Genomic DNA, 22112 nt, shown 5'->3' with positions numbered 1-22112 from the left:
TCGGGGATTCAGAAGATGTATTATGAACTCTTGCAGATGCACTCCTCTTCTCCTTCTGCTATCTGTCCAGTCCTGCCTGCCTTTGTGGATGTTTTCTCGGCTGCCTCCAAATGTCCAGACTCTCAGCCTCCAGCCCTCAGGCATCCTGACAGGTTCTATAAAGTTTCTGAGGACTCCAAATTCCTGTTCAAGGCTCCTGCTGCTGATCCAGCTACCATTTCTGTCTCCATGGATAAGACTTTAAAACTTACCACCCACTTCCTTGTTACCCTCCTATAAGGAAAGTAAAGTTATGGAAAGGTTGGGCAAGAAGGGCTATACTTTGGCTACCTTGGCCTTCCATGCAATAAACTATCAGACCCACATGGCAAAGTACTCCCTGACCCTTCTGGTGGATGTAGTGAAAATTTTGGCAGATGTTCCAGATTCTCCAACAAAATCAAAATTAGCTGCTTTCCTTAATTCTACTGCACAAGTGAAGAGATGCTCCATCAAGTGCAGTTATGATGCTGCTGATGCCTTTGCTAGAGCAGCTGCCTCTAGGTCTGTTCTGAGAAATAATTCTTTGCTTAGGCTACAGCCTTTGCCTGAAGATTTCAAGACCAGTATGCCGGATGCACCTTTGGATAACAAAGCCTTGTTTGGGAGCTCAGCAGTGGAGCTCTTTAAGTCTATTCAGGAGAAAGGAAAGGCGTTACAAGATATTAAACATCTTCTTGTTTCTCCTGTCCCATGGTTCCAAAGACATTATCTAGTAAAAACTGCCTTTATCAGGAAACCTTCTCTGTGTTCTTCTTCATCTAAGAATAAGAAGAGACCTAGAAAGCCAGCCTCTTCTAAGTCTGCTTCTTCTACTCTTGCTTCTAAACAGTCCTTTTGGTTCCAAACCAAGCCAGGTAGTCTGTGACTATCAGCCCCCAGGGCCATTCACCCCTTTCTCCCATCACTTCAGTCAGTCCCCCCCTTTCTCCCATCACTTCAGTCAGTCCCTTGCTGCTTGGAAGCTGATTATTCAGGACTCTTGGGTACTCTCCATTTTCAAAACAGGATATTTTATGGTTTGGGAAAAATTCCCCTGATTCAGAGGAATTCCAGCCCCCATCCCTCAAAAGACCAGTTCGAGTTTCTTTCCTCAAGTTATCATAGACCTGATTTCTCAGGGAGCTATCGAAGAAGTTAACTTCCCAACAAGGGTAGGGGTTTTACTCCAGGATGTCTCTGGTCCCCAGGAAGGATGGCCCCTGAAGACCTATCCTGGACCTTTCCCATTTAAACACCTTTCTCAAAGTCACTTCATTCCGTATGATGACTCTGCCTTCCTTCCTACCCCTAATTCACCCACAGGAGTTCATGATGTCACTAGATATAAAAAAATGCCTATCTTCACATTCCCATCCACCCAAGGTTCAGGAAGTTTTTACGTTTTTCTGTGGCTTCCTGGCATTTTCAGTTTTGTGCTTTGCCCTTTCCTCTCTCTACAGCACCAAAGGTCTTCACAAAGTGCTTGGCCTCTGTTACAGCTTTGTGCAGAACACAGGGAATTCACATTTTCCCTGCCTAGATGACCTTCTGATTCAGGCTCAGTCCCCAAAGCTTCTTCGAGAAAACCTTTCCTTCACTTTTGTCTTTCTACAGAGTCTAGGGTTCACTATAAATTTCCAGAAGTTTTCCCTCATCCCTTCACAGGATAGCATTTTCCTGGGATGCAGGATACAAACAGACAAAATGCTAGCCTCTCTTCCAGGAGACAAAGTTTTGATCTGATGTTTTCAATCTTCACTCTCTACTTAACTGTGGGGGCTCTGTTCCGAGCCTCGGAACACACTCAGCCATTTACTTCAGCTCTTGCCCTCCAAACTCTTGAGGCTTTACCCAAAATGCTCCTCTGTAAATTACCTCAGATCTCATTTTTCACTTAATGTGTCAGACGTGTTTCTACTGCTCTTGAGCTTTGGCTACATTTAATTGAGTTTTTCTTACATTTTTTTCCGTCAAACTTCTCTCTCAGGCTGTTTACCTCATTAGTGTACTTCTTTTTCTATCCGCTTCTCTTTACAGTTTGTGTGTGTGTTTGTGTTTCTGTTTGTGTGTGTGTGTGTGTGTGTGTGTGTGTGTGTGTGTGTGTGTGTGTGTGTGTGTCTTTGTTATTAAATTCTCTTCTACTGTTGGGAGTTTCTGTCAAAGTACCATTGCTGGTACTCTCTCGCTCTTTTTTCCTCCTTGTTACCTTTAAGGTATTCTCTAGTACCATAGTTGGTATTCTTTTTTAATCTTTTTCTTAAAACAAAAAAATGGTGGTTCTTTTATCACTCTATGACTGTGTGACTGATATGGAAAAGAAAGTAGATTCTCCTGTTAAATCTAAGGGCACCTCAGGTTTTAAGAGGTGTGATAAGTGTCAAGGTAAAATGCCTAATTCAGACGCACATACTTTGTGTGTACTGTCTTGGAAAAGTTCGCTTACAAGAGAGTTGCTCGATTTATCATGGTTTCTCTACGAGAACTCTCATAGAATGTAAGAACAAATTAGTTTTAAAAGGATTTCTAAAATCGGACTTTGATGAGGCCATGTCTGGGTCAAAGACTGAAGCCAGTTCGCCTTCATCCTCGTCAGCCCCTTCTAGGAAACCTCCTTCTTCAGTTCCCAGTGCTCCGGAACCGACAAAGAAAGCACCAAAACATTCCTCTGTACCGGCCACTTCCTTGGCACCGAACCTCTTGAATCATTGGGAGTCAGCATTGGCTTCCTCGATTCTGTCGGCACCAGACAAGCCAAAATTAATCTTGGTACCTAGATCTAGGTACTCTCCAACTGCTGATCTTCCACCTTGAGTTCCTCCGGGCCTTTGGCACCAGAGATCTCCCAGGGTCGATCTTCTCTGGTCGGGTCCGAGGTGCATGGACTGGTTTCTTTAATTTCACAGCCATCCATGTCCCTTGGTACTTCGGCCTTTGTAGGACTGACCTAGGCTTCTGTTTCGGAAGTTGCCTCCTCAGTACAGGGTGTGGCCCCAATTCTGAAGGAGGCGGTTTCAGTTCTGGGCTCCTGTGCATCTAGGGAGGGGGAGGGCGACCTTCCAAATTAGGGAGAAGGCTTTGTCCATTGGGGACTTCACTGTCTTTGACATTCCTGTTGGGACAAATTTCCAGATCTCGTCAACCTGAGCTGCCATCTGTCTCATCCCTAGGACAGAGGGCACAAAAGTCCCAGATCCACTTTGGTGGTTTCTTCTTCGGACACTTCCCTGGAACATCCCCCTTTAGGAAGTACCCACGAAGAAGTGCAAGAGGAAGTACTTAGACTCCCTGGAGGAGTCTTTCATCGAAGATACCGATTTTGATGAAGGGGAAGGTTCCCCCAGCTCACCCCTGATGTTTCCTTCGGGGACATCCTGGATATTCTGAAACAGAGAGGTGGCTGGTCCTCCATCCAACCTTCCTCAGAGGAGTCTGTATACCTGGCTTTTCATGCCCAATCCTCTACTTCTTGGATCTCTCTACCCGCTGATGATCTTATTAAACTGATCACTCACCAGGCGTGGAAGATGCCTAACTCCATTGAGCCAATCCCCAGGAGGCCTGATTGAATCCTCTCAGCCACTAAGGACGAGTCACACTGGTCTAAACTTGTACCCATTGATGCCATGGTGATAGCAGCAGCCATGGAGAAGGAACTTGCCAAAGAAAGTTCCAACTATCCATCCTCCTAACAAGGAGTCTAGGACTTGGGATAAGTTTGGGAAGCACGTTTATGCTTCAGTGACCTTTGCTGTCAGGTCCTTGAATTATATGGTGCACGTTACAAAGTTACAGAGGGATCTGATCAAGGAGCTCTCAGATGCCCTCTCAGGAGCAGTGGCTGAAGGGGTATGGGACAAAGTTACCTCTCAGCTAGCAACCCTTGATACGATTTCTAACTTGTCCATGAGGCTGATTGCTCATGCAGCTGAAAGTACGACTAGAGCAGCGGTTTCAGGCATAGCCATTAGAAGGCACTTCTGGATGCGCTTGTGTGACTTTGCGGAGCCATTTAAAGTGTCATTTGTCAATGCTGCATTTGATGGATCTAGCCTTTTAGGTCCAAGGTAAAAGACACACTAGCTAGATGTGAAAAAGATGGCAAGACGCTTTCTGCGATAGACATACATTTCTCCACTCCTCAGTGGCCTTACTCGAGGAACCAGAGAAGTGGGAGACTGTGATTTAAAAAATCCAAAGGACCTTTCCAGGATTCACGCAGCAAAGACTTTTCCCAGGGCAGAGGGGAAGTAATGGAAGATGCCGCCCTGTGGCATAAATGGACTGCAAAACCAGGGGTGCAGAGAATCTTATTGTGGTACTTCTATCAACACCCCTGAATGGGGGCCCAATCGCCCGCCTCGGGAGGCAGTCAGGGGGTGGCTTTCTTTGCACTAATCCGCCTGGCAACTATTAACCATGGACATATGGATGCAGAGAATAATATCCAGAGGTTACGAAATCCCACTTTCATTACCCCGAATCACCCAGAAAATACTCCCGGATGTCCCACCCAGTCACAGGGAAGCAGCTGTCCTAGAAATTCAAAAACTGCTCGACAAAAGAATTATCCAAAAGTTCCACCAGACAAAACAGGGTTCGGGTTTTACTCAAGGCTCTTTTTAGTGCCCAGAAAAACAGGGGACTGGAGACCCATCTTGGATCTCAGCCAGTTCAACAAGGCAGTTCAACAAACCAAATTCCAGATGGTCTTGGTACAGTCGACACTTCCATTCTTGGAAAAAGATGACTGGATGTGCTCTGCAGACCTATATGATGCATATTACCATATAAAAATGGACGAACACTGCAGAAGGTTTCTGCGCTTCCGGCTGGGAGCCAGTCATTTCTAATTCAGAGCACTGCCCTTTGGACTCACCACAGCCCCCAGGGTGTTTACCAAATGCATGGCAGTGGTTGCAGCTCATCTCAGGCGGCAGGACATTCAAGTTTTTCCATACCTCAATGACTGGCTCCTCACTGCTACCACCAGGTGTCAATTAGAATGGGCACGAGATTATAGTCTGCACCTCTGTGCATCTCTAGATATAACAATAAATTTAAAAAGGTCAAGCTTACAGCCTTCTCAAAAGTTAGATTTCATCGGAGGCCACTTAGACACTGTTACAGGAATTGCTCCTCTGCAACCCAACCCCAAGCCACAGTAACCATGGATGCTTCCCAGATGGGGGGGCATTATTTGGAAAGAACAGTTCAAGGTACGTGGTCCCATCTAGAGGCCAACTTGCACATCAGTGCTCTAGAGATGAGGGCTGTGCTGTTAGTGTTGCAAGCGTTCCTGGATGCCCTTTCTCTATGGACAGTAGCAATTCAAACAGAACATGTCTGTTGTCTGGTATATCAACAACAAGGGGGAACCAAATCTTACCCATTGTGTTGAGAAGCTCTCAGAGTTTGGCAATGGCTAATTTCTTCCAACTGCTTTCTCATAGCAATGTACATTCTGTGGTGCTCCAAGTGATAGCAGACAAGGTGAGCAGAACTATTCTTATGCCTCACCAGTGTTCTGTTAATCCTGTAGTGGAGAACAAGATTTTTCATCACTGGGGCGAACCTTGCTGCAATCTTTTTGCCTCACCTTTGAAAAACAATTGCAGAAGTTACTTTGCCGTAATACCGCCCGCCCCCCTCCCTCTGGGGGAGTCACCCAGAGATGCTCTCCTCCACGATTGGCCTCCCAGTCTTCTCTATGCCTTTCCCCCAATACCCCTGATATCGCAGTTTCTAAAGAAAAGCCTAAAGGATGGAAAACTCAATAATACTCATTGCCCCCTTCTGGCCTCGACAGGTTTGGTTTTCCTTCCTGTGGCCTTGCCTTCTTCGGGAACCATGGATCTGCTGTCTCATCCTGAAGGCATGGTTCATCCAAATCTACAACATCTCAAGCTCACTGCATGGCTTCTCCAGTTCCCATGATTGCCAGCCATCCTTCCCTTTCCTGTCCGACAAATAACTGTGGCTTACCACAAACCTTCAGCTAGGAAACTTTATCAAAGTAAATGGGACAAATTTGCAAACTGGGCCCTAAACAACAAACTGGATCATTATTCATGCCCAGTTTATAAGGTTTTGGATTTCTTAGCTAACCTATACCAATCTGGTTCCTCTGCAACAACAATTAAAGTTCATCTAGCGGCAGTCTCAAACTTTCATGTGGGATTTGATGTCTCATCTCTAATATCACAAAAACTCTGCAAAGCATTTTTAAAGGGACTCCTGATATTAAGACTTTCATTTAAAGAACCAGTTCCTCCTTGGGTTCTAACATTAGTCCTACAGTCCCTTACTTTGTCTCCCTTTGAACCATCAGCAACTTGTGACTTAAAGTTTTCCAAGACAAAAACTTATTTTTGGTGGCTATTACATCTACCAAAAAAGTATCTGAACTTCAACCCTTATCATGCAAACCTCCCTACTTAATTTTTCATAAGGACAGAGTTGCTCTTAGAACTAATCCATCCTTTTTGCCAAAGGTAGTTTCAGAATACAATATAAATCAGACACTTCAATTGCCAATCTTCTTCCCTAATTTTACCAATAAAGGGAAGTATTCCCTTCATTTGCTAGATGACCACAGACAACTAAGTTTTTACCTTCACAGAACATAGGATTTCAGAAAGTCTGACCAATTATTTGTTGCATTTTCTTCTCTGTCTTTAGGTAATTCAGTTTCAAAAATTACCTTGGCAAAATGGCTTAGACTGTCTTACCTTTATTTGTCAGTTGAAAAGGCTCAAACTTCCACGCCCAGTTAAGGCTCATTCAACTAGAGCAGTGGCAACCTCTGCAGTTTTTCATGCCAGAGCATCCCTGGATGATATTTGTGCAGCGGCCACTTGGTCTTCTCCTGATACCTTTATCACTCATTACAGATTGGATCAGGTCTCAAGGGAACGGGCATCATTTTGTTCGATGATTCTTAGGAATATCCCTCCGTGAGACCTCCCAAGACTAAAGTAGCTGGGTACTCTGTCCCACAGTCAAGGACTGAGTGAAGATTGACAACATCAGATAAAGAAGTTATGTCTTACCATAACGTTTCATCTGTGTTGTTGATCTTCACTAATCCTTGACATTCCCCCTCCAACTCCCTTCCTGGGACTCTTAGTGGATCGAATTCTCCTAGAACTGGTTTCATTGTAATGACACATGTCTGGTCTCTGTATTCCTACTTCTTATCTGCCACTATTTTAGGCAAACTCAAACTGAGGTAATTTACGGAGAAGCATTATGGGTAAAGCCTAGCTCGAGAGTTTTGAGAACATGAGTTGAAGTAAATGGCCGAGTCGATACCAAGGCTCGGAACCAAGCCCCCACAGGCAAGGATTAGTGAAGATTGACAACACAGATGAAACATTATGGTAAGACATAACTTCTTTTTCCTGACTTCCTACTTTCAGAGCATTCTTCTCCTCCAGACCTTGACAGTCAGGGAGTTTCTTAGTCTATTAGGGTACATGGCATCCGCTGTCTCCATGATACCCTTTGCAAGATTACACATGAGGAAGTTGCAGTGGTACCTAAGAACAGTGTGGATCTAACATTTACACCCCTTAGAGTTTCTGATTCCACTCCTGCCTTGTTTAAAAGGGGAACTAGAATGGTGGCTCCTCCAGGTAAACAGAAACCCAGGCCTTTCACAGCAACCACCCCTTCCTTCCCAAAAGTTATTCATAGATGCTTCAGACACAGGCTGGGGTGCAACTCTCCAAGCCTGAAGAGTCAGAGATGTTTGGTCTCCCAAGCAGGCCAAAGAACATGTCAGTGTGAAGGAGATGAGGGCTCTGATTCTGGCACTACAAATTTTCAGGAGCACCCTTGCTCCAGGAGTGCTGAGGTGGTTCATAGACAATACCACAGCTCTTTGGTACATCAGCAAGCAGGAGGGAACAAAGTCCTACATTCTATGCAGACAAGCCCTACTTGCTTGTGAATTAGCTTTAGAGAGTCAAGTTTCCATACAGGCGGTTTATCGCCCCTCAGCCCAGAATGCAGTGGCAGACTGTTTAAGCAGGTCCATGACCCAGTCCCACGAGTGGATGTTGCACAGGGATGTGTTTCTAGACCTAATCCATCATTGGGGTACACCTCAGATAGATCTGTTTGCCTCCCCATGAACAAACAATTCCAGAATTTATGCCAGAGTCCCACATCCCTGGTGTGGAAGGTGGGTGCTCTGTTTTTCTCCTGGAAGGGGACGTTTCTACATGCATTTCCCCCTTGCCTCTGTTACAGAAGGTCCTACTGAAGATTCAGAAGGATCAACCAAAAATCTTGCTGGTGACTTCCTTTTGGCCAAGGCAGCACTGGCTCCCCCTTCTCCTACACCTAGCCAGGGGCAATCACAAGTTACCCCACAGGATGGATTTACTCACACGGGATAAGGGAACCCTAGTACATCCACATTTGTCAACTCTGAATCTGAAAAACAAAGTCAGCAAAGTTCACACATGAGGTTAAGAGTGAACAAATAGCATACTTGGACGTCTTATTGAAGAAAGAGTGTCATTTGAAGGCCTTTGTAGCACAAATTCATAGGAAAGCAACCTGTTCAAACAGCTTTCTACATTTTGATAGTGCACACCCATTTAAACAAAAAAGGGGTAGTAAAGGGCCAATTAGTAATGCCAGCCTGGATGGTTAGTCTGCTCGATAACTTCTTAGATGAGCGTAACTATCTGAAAGCTATATTTTGCCAGAGGGGTTACCCGTTATGGCTCCTTAATGAAGTCATGATTGAGGTGGTCAACAAAAGAGAGAGTTTTTTTTTTAAACCCTTGTTAGGTCACCATGAGGTGATTCCTGCCCAGGGCATGCCCCCATTGATGGCTGTTTGGTTAATGGAGTAGGAACTGATTTGACCCAATCCAATGTTGAACAGAATTCAGATTTTAAATGTGCTTTTATCACCACTTTTCACAGCAACAGTAAGGATGTGTTGGATATTTTATTTAAAAAATTGGGCTATATTGCTTAATGACAGGGATATCAGAGAATGTGTTTGAGACTAAACCAAATATTGTTTTTAAGAGAGGGATGAACCTAAAATGCATTTTAGAGTCTAACAGAAATGTTGTACATGCAGGGTCTATGAAAAATGTGGTTCCTGTGCTCATTGTAGTTTTGTGATGGAAGGTCATGAATTCTTGGTGAATGGTTTTAAAATACAGGTGAACAAGAAAGTATACTGTCATACTGAAAGAGTTGTTTATTGTGCAGTGTGTAACTCATGTGAAAGTTTCTGTATGGGAAAGACTGAGAGGAAATTTAAAAACAGAATTTATGCACGTTTAAGGGATATCAGACTTGGGAAATCTACAAATGCCTTAAGCAAACACTGCACAGAAAAATCAGACCACTCTTTCAAATTTTTCATTGTGGACACTGTTGACTTGGATAAAAGAGGTGGCCCATGGGGGCTGCATTTGGAAAAGAAAGAATTAATTTGGCAGGTCCGCCTAAATGCAGGACAATGGCCAGGATTGAATGACTCACTCTCCATTGCTTGTCTGTTAAAACTAAAAGCAATGGAAAGGTAATAAATATATATATAGAATATATAAAAAATATTTGTATATATATTTTATCTATACCTTCATTTTTATATAAACATCATTTTACGGATTTTATACATTGTGAGTATTTATATTTATTTTCAACATTTTTGTACCTGTTAATGACATTTAAGTGCTGGTTTTAAAGAGTTGTCTTTTTAAGAATGTTTTTATGACTGCATTTCATGAATATTTATGAGTTCAGGGAGGTCTGTTTTAGTCAGTGTGATGGGACTGGTTTATTACTTAATTAATGCTCTTGCAGAATGTACGTAATAGTGTTTTAGGGATTTGCTCTTATTTGATTAAGTTGAGAAGGTTCTTCACGAAAGCGCTTATCCAGTTGCTATTTTGGTTAAATAAAAAGTGTTTTTATTTACTACATGGATTTACTTAAGCTGCTGAAGTGTGTGGTTCCAGGAGTGCTGACTTTGTTTTTCTACAGTTTGTGTACTTTTGTGCTTTCTTGGTCAGATACTACCTTGACAAGACCAAACATATTTGCAAATCAGACTGCCTGTTTGTCTCTTACCACCCAAGAGCTGTGGGTAAGTCAGTTTCCAAGCAAACTAATTCCAGCTGGATTTGTAAAGCCATTTCCTTTTGTTATTTGTCAAATGGAAAGACACTTGCTTCCCTAGTGAAGGCTCACTCCACCAGAGCAGTGTCCTCCTCTGGGGCATTTTTTTAGAGGGTTGGACATTGGCTCCATTCTGGAGGCAGCTACATGGTCCTCTGTCCATACTTTCACAAAACACTGTAAGCTTGACACCATCTCTAAGTCCAGAGCTGGGTTTGCAAGCGCAATCCTACATGGATTTATTGAGAAAGCATCGGTTATTCCTCCTCCCAACCTGTACCAAGCTTGAGCTTTGGCATTTTCCCTTATGTGATGAATACTGCACCATATGAATAGAAGGACATAGAGCATTTGTGTAAAATCTTAACATAACCATAGATATCCTTCTCTTCTATATGCTGCAGTATTGTGTTTCCCACCCTGCCCCTCCCCCCCCGATGCTGGCCTAGTTTCCTGTTGAGATGCTTCCCAACCAAAATCTCAGGCTGGTGCTGGGCGGCATACAGTTCTGAGGTAGGTGTGTGCTGACATCCACTTTATACCAGACATCTCTTTATGGCCAACGTATGAGTAATGTGTTGCAGCGTTGCACGTACCTCACAGTAGCATGAAAGCTTTTGGATACTGGCCAGACGTACGAGTCGGCCAGAGGCAGACTCCCTTATGTGATGAATACTGCAACATATGGAAGAGGAGGCCATCTGTGGTTATAGTAAGATTTACACACCTGATCTATTTTTGGGGCACCTCCCTGTAAGTAAAGAAGAGATTGGGCAGATACTTTACCCACTCCTGTTAGAACTGGTCTGCAAAGGCCGTCAACATGGCTTTGAGAATAGAATTGAACATCTCTATCAAACAACTTTTTGCTTGCTGATGGTGGGGAGCGGCTTTTAACTGTTTTACTCCACAGCACTTCCACAAGTAAGTTAGCAGGTCTGACATAAAGTTAGCGCCTCTATCCTGTTTGTATTTCTTGGGGGGAACCCACCTTGCTGAAAGTCTCCAACACAGCATTTGCCACCTTTTCTGCCACTACAGAGGGCAAGGCTACCACCTTAGGATACCTACTAGCATAATCCATCACCACTAAGGTGTACCTGTTATATGTGATACTTTGGTTACTTAGAAACACCACAGTGATACCAAGGCAGCTTTAACTTCACCTTCTGTTTTTGCCAACCTTTTTGCACTACTGACTCATTCTGCACTACATTTACACATTTTGCAGTATCTGTCCAATAAAAAAATTGTAGGTTTTATGTCTTGTACACTTTATGACTAAATGACCTTAAAAGAAGTATCATGACCTTTGGGAAAAGTGAGCCACAACAGGACATTGGTACTACCAGTTGCTTTTTCACTTTCTGTCTAGGCTGTCTTTAGGGGGGTCCTTTCTATGGGCAGCAATCCATTGTCCCAATACACTGGTTCTCCCTGCCTTTGAGAACCAGGAGCCACTTTAGCTACCTCTCTCAAATTTTGTAAAGTGGGGTCTGAGAGCTGTGCTTGACTACTCTGTCTTTATAAGCCTCCCCAGTTTTCCTTCTAATGGAAGTCTAGCGCTTTTCAATAGCTGTGTCTCAGATTTAGAGTTAGTTTTGTCAACTGTTTCTTTCTCTGCATTAACTTCTTCTAGAGGAAATCCAATATCCTGTGATAGCTGTGGCTCCAGTTCAGTCTTTTTGCTGCCACCACTCTCTCTCTCTCTTCCTGGAGTTACCACAGTATCAGCCTTTATTGGAGGTGTTAGCTCTTGCTGCCCCCCCCCCCCATCTTTCCCATTTTAATGCCTTGGCTGTGGTTAAGAACATGTACAATGGGTAGTTAGTATGTTATCTGAGCCATTTCTTATTTAAAATGTCTTCTAGGATATCATCAGACTTTGCTCCCTCCCCCTTCCCATTCCATATGAAATCTAGCCCTCACAATGCCTTAACTGGAGTGGGCTTCATAGGCAGGTAAATTTTCTAACAACTTTGGGGTTTTAACAGCATGTCTTACATGCTCAGTCCGTCCACTCACTCAGGACTGTCAGCAGCTGCAGGCAGCAATCACTTAGCACCTTTAAAACTCTTTCAGGCTTTACTGCACCACAATTCTTCTTTCAAAATGTAACTTGCATCTTCATATACTCCCAGGAGTGAAACATAAGTTCATGGGTGTGTACTAGGCTAATGGCCCTGGGGCCTTTACAAGCCTAGCAATAAGATTACCCTGGCATCGTGCCACCCGACCTTAGTTTCCAGTGCCTCTGTCGGGTAGAGCCACTGGAGTTATCCCTGGGGTGAATTTTCTATTTCCCATCCACTTGTCAAGATTTCTTTTGAAGAGGGTCAGCAAGGTGCTCTGCTTGACATGTATGGGAAGTCTATTCCATAGCATGGGCAGTCTCTGGGTTATGAACCTGTCCCTCCAGTACATTTTGCTGATTGTGGTAGTAAGGGTGAGGTCTCTGGAGCATGTGGTGCAGAGGGATTGGGATTTCTTAGATGTAGCATTTCTAACAGAGCTGGGTCAGATATGGCTTTGTAAGTCAAGCAGAGATCCGCCTCTAAGTAGGTGATATGAGGCAGAGAATAGTTGGAGTTTTTTTGAGTCTGTCCATATAGGACAGGTGTTTAAGGCCTAGAATCCTCTTTGTGAGGTAATTTTGCAGCTTCTCCAGTTGTTGCAGGTGTCTAGTGAGGTACATGGCAAATGGGGAATTGTACTTGATGACTGACCTAATGAGGGAAGAGTAGAGGGAGGCAATGACCTCTTTCTTCCTGGATGCAAAAGCCTTAGTAATGAGATGTGCCACATAGAAGGACCTCCTGACCACAGTGGCAATGTGGTGATTACAAGAGAGGGTGCTGTCAACCTGTATTCCCAGATCTCTAATGCCTTGTGTTCAGTGGACTACCATTGATGTGGTAATTCATGGGAACTGTTTTTTTCCCAAAGGGGATGACAACGCCATTTTTGGCATTGAGCTCAAGGCCATGGTTCTGACACCAGTCATTGGTCTCAGTGAGGCCATTCTGTAGGATGTCAGCATCACATGGGGAGTTAATAATAGCTCCCAACTTGCAGTCATCTGCGAACTTTGTCAGCCAGAGTGCCTTTGTGTTGGCCTGGACTTCAGAGAAGTAGATACCAAACAGGAAAAGACCCAGGACCAAACACTGTGGGACTCCACTCATGATTAGTCGGCAGTCTGACTTGGAGTCAGCTACTTTCTCACTGTGTGTTCTGTCTGTGAGCCAGTTGCAAGCCACCTAGTGATATAGGGGTCAATGCCTAGCTTAGTTTTTCTGTGATTCCTGAGTGGAGAATGGTATAAAGGCCTTACCTAGTGATATAGGGGTCAATGCCTAGCTTAGTTTTTCTGTGATTCCTGAGTGGAGAATGGTATAAAGGCCTTGGCCTGTTCAAGGTAGGCTGTATGAACCACCTTGCCTTCATCCACAGCTCTGGTGACTGACTCAAAGAAGTCAAACAAGTTGAGTGGGCATGATCTGCCCTTCACAAAAACAAACTGTGTGGGATCCAGAGTTTGGAGATTCCCTATATCCTTGTTTGTTAGGTCCATGATGATACGTTCTATAGCTTTGCATATCAGACTCAGGCTAATGGGGCAATAGTTCCCAGGGTCTGTAGTTGCTCCTCCTTTGTGGAGAGGGATGACTGTAGCAGTGCTCCATTTGATAGGGACAAAGTCTGAAGTGAGGCTGTGATTGAACACAGCCAGGGATATTGTCAGGTCCCATAGAATCTATATTCTTGGCCTTGGACAGTGCTGTTTTAACCTGCACAGCAGTAATACTGGGTGCCTGGCAATCTACTGGTATTGTGATTGGTCCTTTCGGGGGTGGAGAGAGGGGTGAAGCTGGCACTGAATCTGTCGGACAGTATATTGGCAATACCTGTTGGCTTGGTATAGGAGGTACCATTGTGCAGTAGCTCAGAGCAAATCTGGGTATTGCCATGGAGATTCTTTACATAACTATAGAAGGCCTTGTATTTGTCTTTACTATCTGCTGCAATTCTGTTTTCATAGCTAGCTTTAGAGTATTTGATGAGGGATTTCAACTTTTTGTTGAGGCTGATAAGGGAGTTTTTCCAGTCTTGGGACTTCACCTTATTCCACATCAGTTTCCTCCTCCTGTTGTAGGATTTGTTTATGGCAGGGGACCACCAGATTGGCTTCCTTTTTTTGGAGTAGAGCATCTTGGTTCTATTGGGTATGGTGAGATCCATGCATTTGTGTACATGTTCATACAGTGCATTGGTGTATGATTCAGCGGTCATGCAACTATTCTCCATTTGCATGGGTGCCGTGAAGTTAGCCACCTCTGTTTTTAGGAGACCAAAGTTAGCTTTGGAGAAGTTTTTCATGGTGATTACCTTTGCAGGAGGGTGGGAGGGATGTGGATTTCCAAGGTGATTAGTGTTTGGTCTTATCTAACCAGGGAGGAGTTGACTATTGGTATAGAGCAGTGGTTGCCCATGTTAGTAATGACCAGGTCAAGGCTGTTGCTACCTCTAGTGGGGGTAAGAACAAGCTGGTCCAGGGGACTGGAATTAATGAATTCTAGGAAACGTTGGGTAAGTGTATTGGTACATGAGTAGTTTTCCCAGTTAATGGAGAAGGTAATTGAAGCCGTCCAGTATGAGAGTGTTAGGTTGGACCCTAATATTCTCCAGGGAAGTGGAGTGAATGTCTTGGGACATGGTTGGGGACCTATAGCAAACTACAACCTCAGTCGGTGTCTTACCCAATGTTAGCTGTACCTGAAGTATCTCTGATACATTATGTTGGGCTACCAGTCTAGAGGTGTGCGCATCCTTTATGAACAGTGAAACACCATCGCCTTTGGAGCTCCGGTCCAAGTTCTGGGGTCAAAAGGTGTGGAATGAGTTATAACCTGGTGCAGCGGTGCTTTCTGCTGCCTTGAACCAGGTCTCTGTTACAGCACAAATGTCGATGTTCTCCGTTTTGGAGAACAGCATGACATGTGATGTGGTCAGTCTTGCCTTTATTTCTCATGTATGGGTTGGATTCGATCCCTCTGATCTGTCTCGGCCTTATACAAAAGCTGGTAGCTTTCAACCAAGCTCTCGGGCACCTTTCCCTTCCCAGAATGCACCTCTCCATTACCTCAAATCTCATTTGCTGCTTCACAAAAGATGTGGTAGTTTCACTGAGCTCCAGGCTGTTTCACATTTTGTCTGTTTCCTTCATATATTATATTACCTTTAACGTTGGTTTCCTTTCTGACCTTTCTTTGTATATTCTTATACTCTTCTTTTCCGGTTCTCTCTACTGAAGTTTTATTAGTAATTATAAATAACTCTGCCCCCCCCCCCCCCCCCTGTTAGTCTGAAGTCCATTGTTTTAATTAGGACTTCTTTTATTCTTCCTTTAAAAAAAAAGAAATAATAGTAATATATATATATATATATATATATATATATATATAGTTATATTTACTATCTTTCTAGTTTTCAATATTAGGATTACTAAGTGCTGTTATTGTTGTTTTTTTCCGGTGGATGTTCTTGTTGATAGTGGTAGCGTTGCTAGTTCTGCATTGCTTATCCTGCATTTTGTTGTTTATTAAAATGTCTCAGAAACCTGACAAACCCTTAGGGTTTAAGAAGTGTGAGGAGTGTGGTAAAAATGCCTTCGAGTGATACTTACACTGTGTATGTATATTGTCTGGGCCCCTTACACCTGCAAGAATCTTGCAGTATTTGCCATGGCTTTATTCAGCATGCTTTGTTAGAAAGAAAGAATAAAGTTGTTAAAGGGTTTATTGAAAACCCTTTTTTCTGAAGCCGTTTTGGGCCATAAGTCTGCTAAATTTTTGTCTGTGTCTTCAACAACTTCTGATAGACCGAGAAAGATTCCTCAGTCTGCTCTGAAGATTTTACTGGAGCCGGCTCAGAAAAAGGCAAAAAACTCTGCTCCATTAAGTACTTTGGAGCAGAAGAGTGTCAGATCCAAAGGTTCATCTGAGTGTTTAGTAGTCTCCGCTCCAACAACCTCTGCTCCAACACTGGCACTGAATTGACTCCTTCATTGAACCTGTTTCTTTCAGACTACCTTTCCCTATTTTGACAAGATCCAGGTCTCTCCAACCCTATCTACCCGATCTACTAGAATCCTCTCTGACGATGATGTGAATAGGGTTGTACAGAGGTTACGCAAGACACCAGTACTGGCCAAGTTGTTATTGAGTCTGAGCCCTATGGCTTTGGAGCCATTCATGTCCGCCCTGGTAGCTTGTCTTCCTCCTCCAATCCAGCTTTTGAGTTCGGAGCTGGAAGATTCTGATGTCCAATTTGTGTCTGTGTCTGATCAGGGACCTTCACTGCCATCTGCTCGGAGTTCCTCTGCTTTGTCAGAGCTGGAGGACTCTAGAAGCTGTAGCTCTCAGATACTTTTTCTAAGGATAGGACCCTGTCACTCGGAGCATCGGCTCGGATGAGCTCGGCTCCTACCTCTACCTCAGATTTCTTGTCTTCTGGGACCTCTGGTGATGACTACTTTTTTGTCTATCAGGGGCAGGGAGCCTTTGAAGCTATGAGGAGTGCTTTGACTGCTTCTCAGTCTCAGACTCTGCCCTCTCAGGATCTTCCTCCCCTTTCCCTGCCAGTACCATCGTCCTCTATTTTACCCCATCCACAGGGACAGCAGGGCCCCAACCCTCGGGATATTCCTCAGGGAATTCCCCCTCTTCCGAAACTTCCCTAGATCATCCCACTGAGGGAGTCCCTCAAAAGAGGACTTGTAAGAGGAAACATCTAGACTCCGTGAAGGAGTCCGTCACCTCAGATACTGATCTTGAGGAAGCCGAAGGGTCCCCGCGGTCATCTCCTGAAGATGCCTCATTTGGAGACATCTTGGAAATGCTTAAACAGAGAGGTTACTGGCAGTCCAGCTACACTTCAGTGGAGGAATCGGTAGACCTGAAGGCTTTCAAGTCCTGCCCTTCCACCTCCTGGGTAACCCCTCCTTCCGATTATCTTATTGACTTAATCTCTCAGAAGGCTTGGGAGACCCCAGATACCATAGATCCTATTCCTAGGAGGCCAGATAAATACATCACACCACCATCTGACAAGAATTTTCTTTCAAAAGGAGCAGCGATGGAAGCCATGGTCATGGCGACGGCCACCAAAAAAGAACTTTCTGAGACCAGTTCCACTGTCCGCCCTTCTAATAAGGATTCTAAGATAATGGATCGATATCGGTAGCGCGTCTTGTCTTCAGCAGGCTTTACTCTGTACTCATTGAATTACTTTACCCACTTTGCAAGACTACAGAGGGTTCTGATAAAGGAGTTGATATATACTCTACAAGGATCTATAGCTGAGCAGGTTACAGACAAAGTAGTCTCTCAGTTTACCACCCTAAATTCCATTGTTTATTCCTTCATGAGACTGATTTTGTATGCAGCAGGTGGAGTGAGTAGAGCCACAGGTTCAGTTATCTCTATTCGGAGGCAGGCCTGGATGTGACTTTGCAATTTCATGGACCCTTTCAACGCCCCCTTTGATGTCTCATCTGTTTTTAGGCCAAATGCAAAAGAAAAGCTTGCCAGGTGTGAACAAGAAGGCAAGACATCTGCCAATAGGAGTTCGTTTTTCTCCTCTGACCAGACCCTATCCCAACGGTCAAAAGGATAGCAGAAAGATGTGGTTCCGAAAATCTCAAAGGTCTTTCCAGGACACACATGGTGAAAGTTTCCCCAGAGGGAGAGGAGGGAAGAATAATGGAAGACGTCACCCTCACAACAAGGGAGGGCTGCAAAACCAGGGCTCTAGAGCCACCTTCTTTGGCAAGCCCTTTCAGCACTCCTGAACAGAGGCCCGATTGTACACCTCTGGAGGCAGTCGGGGGTCAGCTGTTTTTGCATCCATGGGCCTGGCAAGAGACTTCAAATGACAAATGGGTGCAGCAAATAATGTCCAGAGGTTATTTCATCCCCTTTGCCTATTCCCTTCCCCGAAACAAAAAAGCAATCAAACAATTAAAAACTTGCTAAGCAAGAGTCATCCAAGAAGTCCCCTCAGACCAGCAAGGATTTGGAACTTACTCAAGATTCTTTTTACTACCAAAGAAAACAGGAGACCGGAGACTCATTCTGGATCTCAGCAACCTAAACAAGTCGATCAAAAAGAGCAAGTTTTGAATGGTCACTTTACAGTCTATTCTTACCTTTCTGGGAAAAGACAATTGGATGTGCTCGCTAGATCTTCAGGATGCGTACTACCATATAGAGATGGAAAGATGGTTCAGAAGACAGTAGCTCAAGGTCCAAGAAATTTGGAACAAGTCTGTGCTTCAAAAACATGTCAGTCAAAAAAGAGCTAATGGTCTTGATCCTTTATTTAAGAGCACGTGGTCATTACTGCCACAAAGTATCCTAAGAATTGCATTAAGCAGCACTGTAGTAATGTAGTATGCAAGCAAATAAGAGGGCACTCACAAGATGTGTAGACTGGCAGTGATGACAAAGAAAATGGCTTCCAAACTGGGGCTGTCTCCAGGCATCTTCTTATTGTTCCAGAATACAGTGTCAGACAAATTAAGCAGGAGCACACTCAGCAACCCAAAATTAAAGCAAGTATTTTGACTTAGAAATGGTGTCTTCCAATGTTGGCGAAGACTTAAGACATGGGCTTTTGCCAGAAAGTAGGCTTCTGAATGTCTTCTCCTGATAGTTCTGGTGGCCCGTAGTGCTACAGAAGGTCAGAGTGGACAGGGCCAAGGTCCTCCTGGTTAGCCAAGACATCTGTGGTTCTCCCAGCTGGTTTATTTGAAGGAGGAAGGGTTCTGTGCCACTTCCAGAACAAAGTATCCTTATAGCATGTGGTACACCTCGGTGTGAAGAGCCTGTGGCTGGCAGTTTGGATTCTGTTTGCCTCATAGCATTTAAGAACCTGTTCCCAGAAGTGCTGCACATCTTACTAGTGCTAAGTTTCCTAGCCTCGTTTAAGTCCTGCTTATCTAAGTAGAGGAGATTTGTATTGTTTGCTCCCAAAGGGGGGGGGGGTAATCTTCACAGACTTCAGGAAGCCTAAGGTCCTTCTGAATGTAGACTTTTTTTTCCAGGGGATCTATCCAATAATCCAATATCTCTTAAGGTACTCCTTTCAGCTATTAGTCACCCTTTGGCCCTTCCTTTGTCCTCCCAGTTTTGCTTAAGCAGTTTCTGAATTGGGTGTTTCAGTTGAACCACCCCACCCCAGAAACTGGTGCTAATCACTGCTCCTTTTGAACATAGCTCCTCAGTTATCCTTAATTATTTGTCTTAGAAATCCTTCTACTTGAAGGCTATCAAGGGGGTGTTCATAGACAAATTGAAAGAGTGCTTTCAACAAGAATGTATATGTAAATGTTTTCAGGATGCTGAGTAATACACACTGGTAACTTTGCTCATGTCTTATACCAACAAAGACAGTGTGTTTACCGGGAAGGTCCAACTTGGAATGAAGCCAATTTTCAGTGGAGGCCCGGGGAGAAACACTCCAGATGCATGTCTTTTTGATGTGGGAGGAAACCAGAGCACCCGGAGGAAACCCACACTAATGCAGGGAGGACATGCAGACTTCGCACAGAAGGCTCCCCAGCCAAGAATCAAACCGGAAAACCTCTTGCTGTGAGGCAAGAACCCTACCACTGCACCAGTGTGCCATCCAAACTGGTGTTGTATACCGTTGCTTTTATTTTTTAGGTATGTTCTCTTCTTTTCATTGCTTTACAGTGAGCCCAGGTCATGTTTTAAAAGGGTGACTAGACCAGCTTACCTACCCAATGAACAAATTGCAAATAAATAAATATCATAATCCAGAGCAATATATGAACTGCATGCCCTTATGTAGAAGTAACACTATACTTTCTTCCATAAGGGCAAGATGAGTCTCAGAACCAACCCTTCTTTCAGGCGTAAGGTTGTCAAGAGCTAGAACACAGCCAAACGTTTCAAATTCCCGTCTTCTGTCCCAACCTACAGATTAGAGGAAAAGGAAATTGCATTTGATGTTCATAGACAGCTGAGGTATTACACTGCAGAAACTAGAGATCAAGCAAGCTGATTAATGTTTTGCAATTTTCAAACCTGAAAAGGAAGTTGGACTCGTTTCCAAGCAGATCTCGTCCAAGTGGCTGTCTAGCTGTGTCTCGCTGTGATGATAGTGACATTCCTTGTGAACTTCATTGAAGACTTAGTCAGCCAGGGCAACAATGACTACAGGAACTTTCTTCAAATATGTGTCAATCCAGGACATATTTGAGAACACCACTTGCATGTCTTTCTGCACATTTTCCAGGTGCTACAAACCAGGGTATGCAGTGTAGCAACATGGGTGTGCCATTGGCGTGCTGCCGGGAATGCACTAGCATATTCCTTTCCATAGGCCTTTCTGACTGCTTTAGTACTATTCCCACGGGTGTGAGTTTATACTCCATTAGTGGTCCCTAAAATGTCCACAGTACATTTTTCTGAGATACTTGTCTAAACAGTAGGTAGAGCAACGGAGATCATTAGTGTAGTATAGGCTGACTTCCTCATGACCCAAATGGTTTTCACTTTTTCCTTTATGCCTTACGATCTGGATAAGGGTTGCAAATGGTACATGTGTATTAAACTATTTTTGAAGGACAAGGAACATTAGTCACTACTGGGCATAATAGTGTTAGGCCTCCTTCATTGAGCTTTTATGGCCTAGCAAGGGACTCTTGTGGCAAGAAAGCACCATCTTCCAGGCATAGGCCCTCAAGGGCTATACAGACAAATGAGCACTATACTGGGTACCCTCAACCAGGCCATACTGACAGTTAATTTTTGCCAAAAAACCCTCTGATATGGCACAGGCTGTTCATTTTAGCTGTGTGCCTGATCACCATTTTGGGACAGCAGCTCATATCGCTAGAGATGCCTGTGAAAGCTCTGAAAATCAGAATAGAAGGGTGAACTTTGGCTAATTCTCAGGAATAATACTTCATACAGCAGCTGTGAGCTCTGGGAATGCTAGAACATGTACTGTTATGGTATATTGCCCACACACGTGTACCTTAACACACCAGTCTTTTTTTTCAGTTCAGTGCTCCGTTGCATTTTGGATGCTCTTCACCTTTTTTCTGTAGCCTTGAATATATTCAATTTTACTGTGGGGCTGCAGTCTTGTAATGAGTGTCCTCAGCATGTATATATGATTTGGTTGTGGTTATAGGTTTTGGCTTTTTACTTTTCATATGCTGGTTTCTATAACCTAAGTATATCTTATATACTTGCTTAAATCTTTCACCTACTAATCTTAAAAGTTTTCATTTTGGGAAGTTGAGGGTGGCTGTTTGTTTTACTGCAGTCATTTTCCTCTTTGATCCACAAACACTGCTTATTATACATGTTGTACTTGTTACCTTAACAAAACAGGTTAGTGCTGCAAATGTACTTTGTAAACTGTTAGTGTCAAACAGGCACCATAACTATTAGCATTTGCATAAAATATTTTACCAGGTAATACCCAATATGCTTTTCACAACATTTTCTTCACTTGGGTGGTGATTTAATTTTCTTTCTATGAGGCACGTTTCATTTTGACTGTAACATGAAATTAAAACATTGACTTACAACTCCTAATACTGTGTTTCTCTGCTTTATTTCTAGTTGCTGGCACATTCAGTTGCACAATGAAATTCCTAGTTAAGGACTGTGACCCAAACACTGGAGAAACTGATGAAGATGGATATGAAGATGAGTATGTGGTGAGTAAATGTAGCTTTATTAATTTTAATTATAATTTACGGATAGCCTAATCAAATTGTATTTGAGCACAATATACATTCTTGAGTATGACGTAAATCTTTCACATAACATATGTATCAGCAGCACAGTAATGTGACAGTACAACACACAGGTTGCTTCAATCCTATCGTCCCTATT

At 43.6% G+C, this 22112-nt stretch overlaps 1 protein-coding gene across 1 annotated transcript in view; it reads left to right on the top strand.

Annotated features, from left to right (window-relative positions):
* The window catches only part of COPG1 (COPI coat complex subunit gamma 1), a 1279491-nt gene that overhangs the window by 1098717 nt on the left and 158662 nt on the right, over nt 1–22112 (top strand). The window contains exon 21 of the mRNA XM_044078421.1: nt 21837–21934. Within this exon, the coding sequence (XP_043934356.1) occupies nt 21837–21934 (98 nt within the window). The remainder of the gene's footprint in view (nt 1–21836; nt 21935–22112) is intronic.

Source organism: Protopterus annectens, chromosome 7.part0 (assembly GCF_019279795.1).
Source record: "Protopterus annectens isolate FY-2018-M chromosome 7.part0, PAN1.0, whole genome shotgun sequence".
NCBI classification, from domain to species: Eukaryota; Metazoa; Chordata; order Ceratodontiformes; family Protopteridae; genus Protopterus; species Protopterus annectens.
This window is presented reverse-complemented; position numbering and strand designations above follow the sequence as displayed.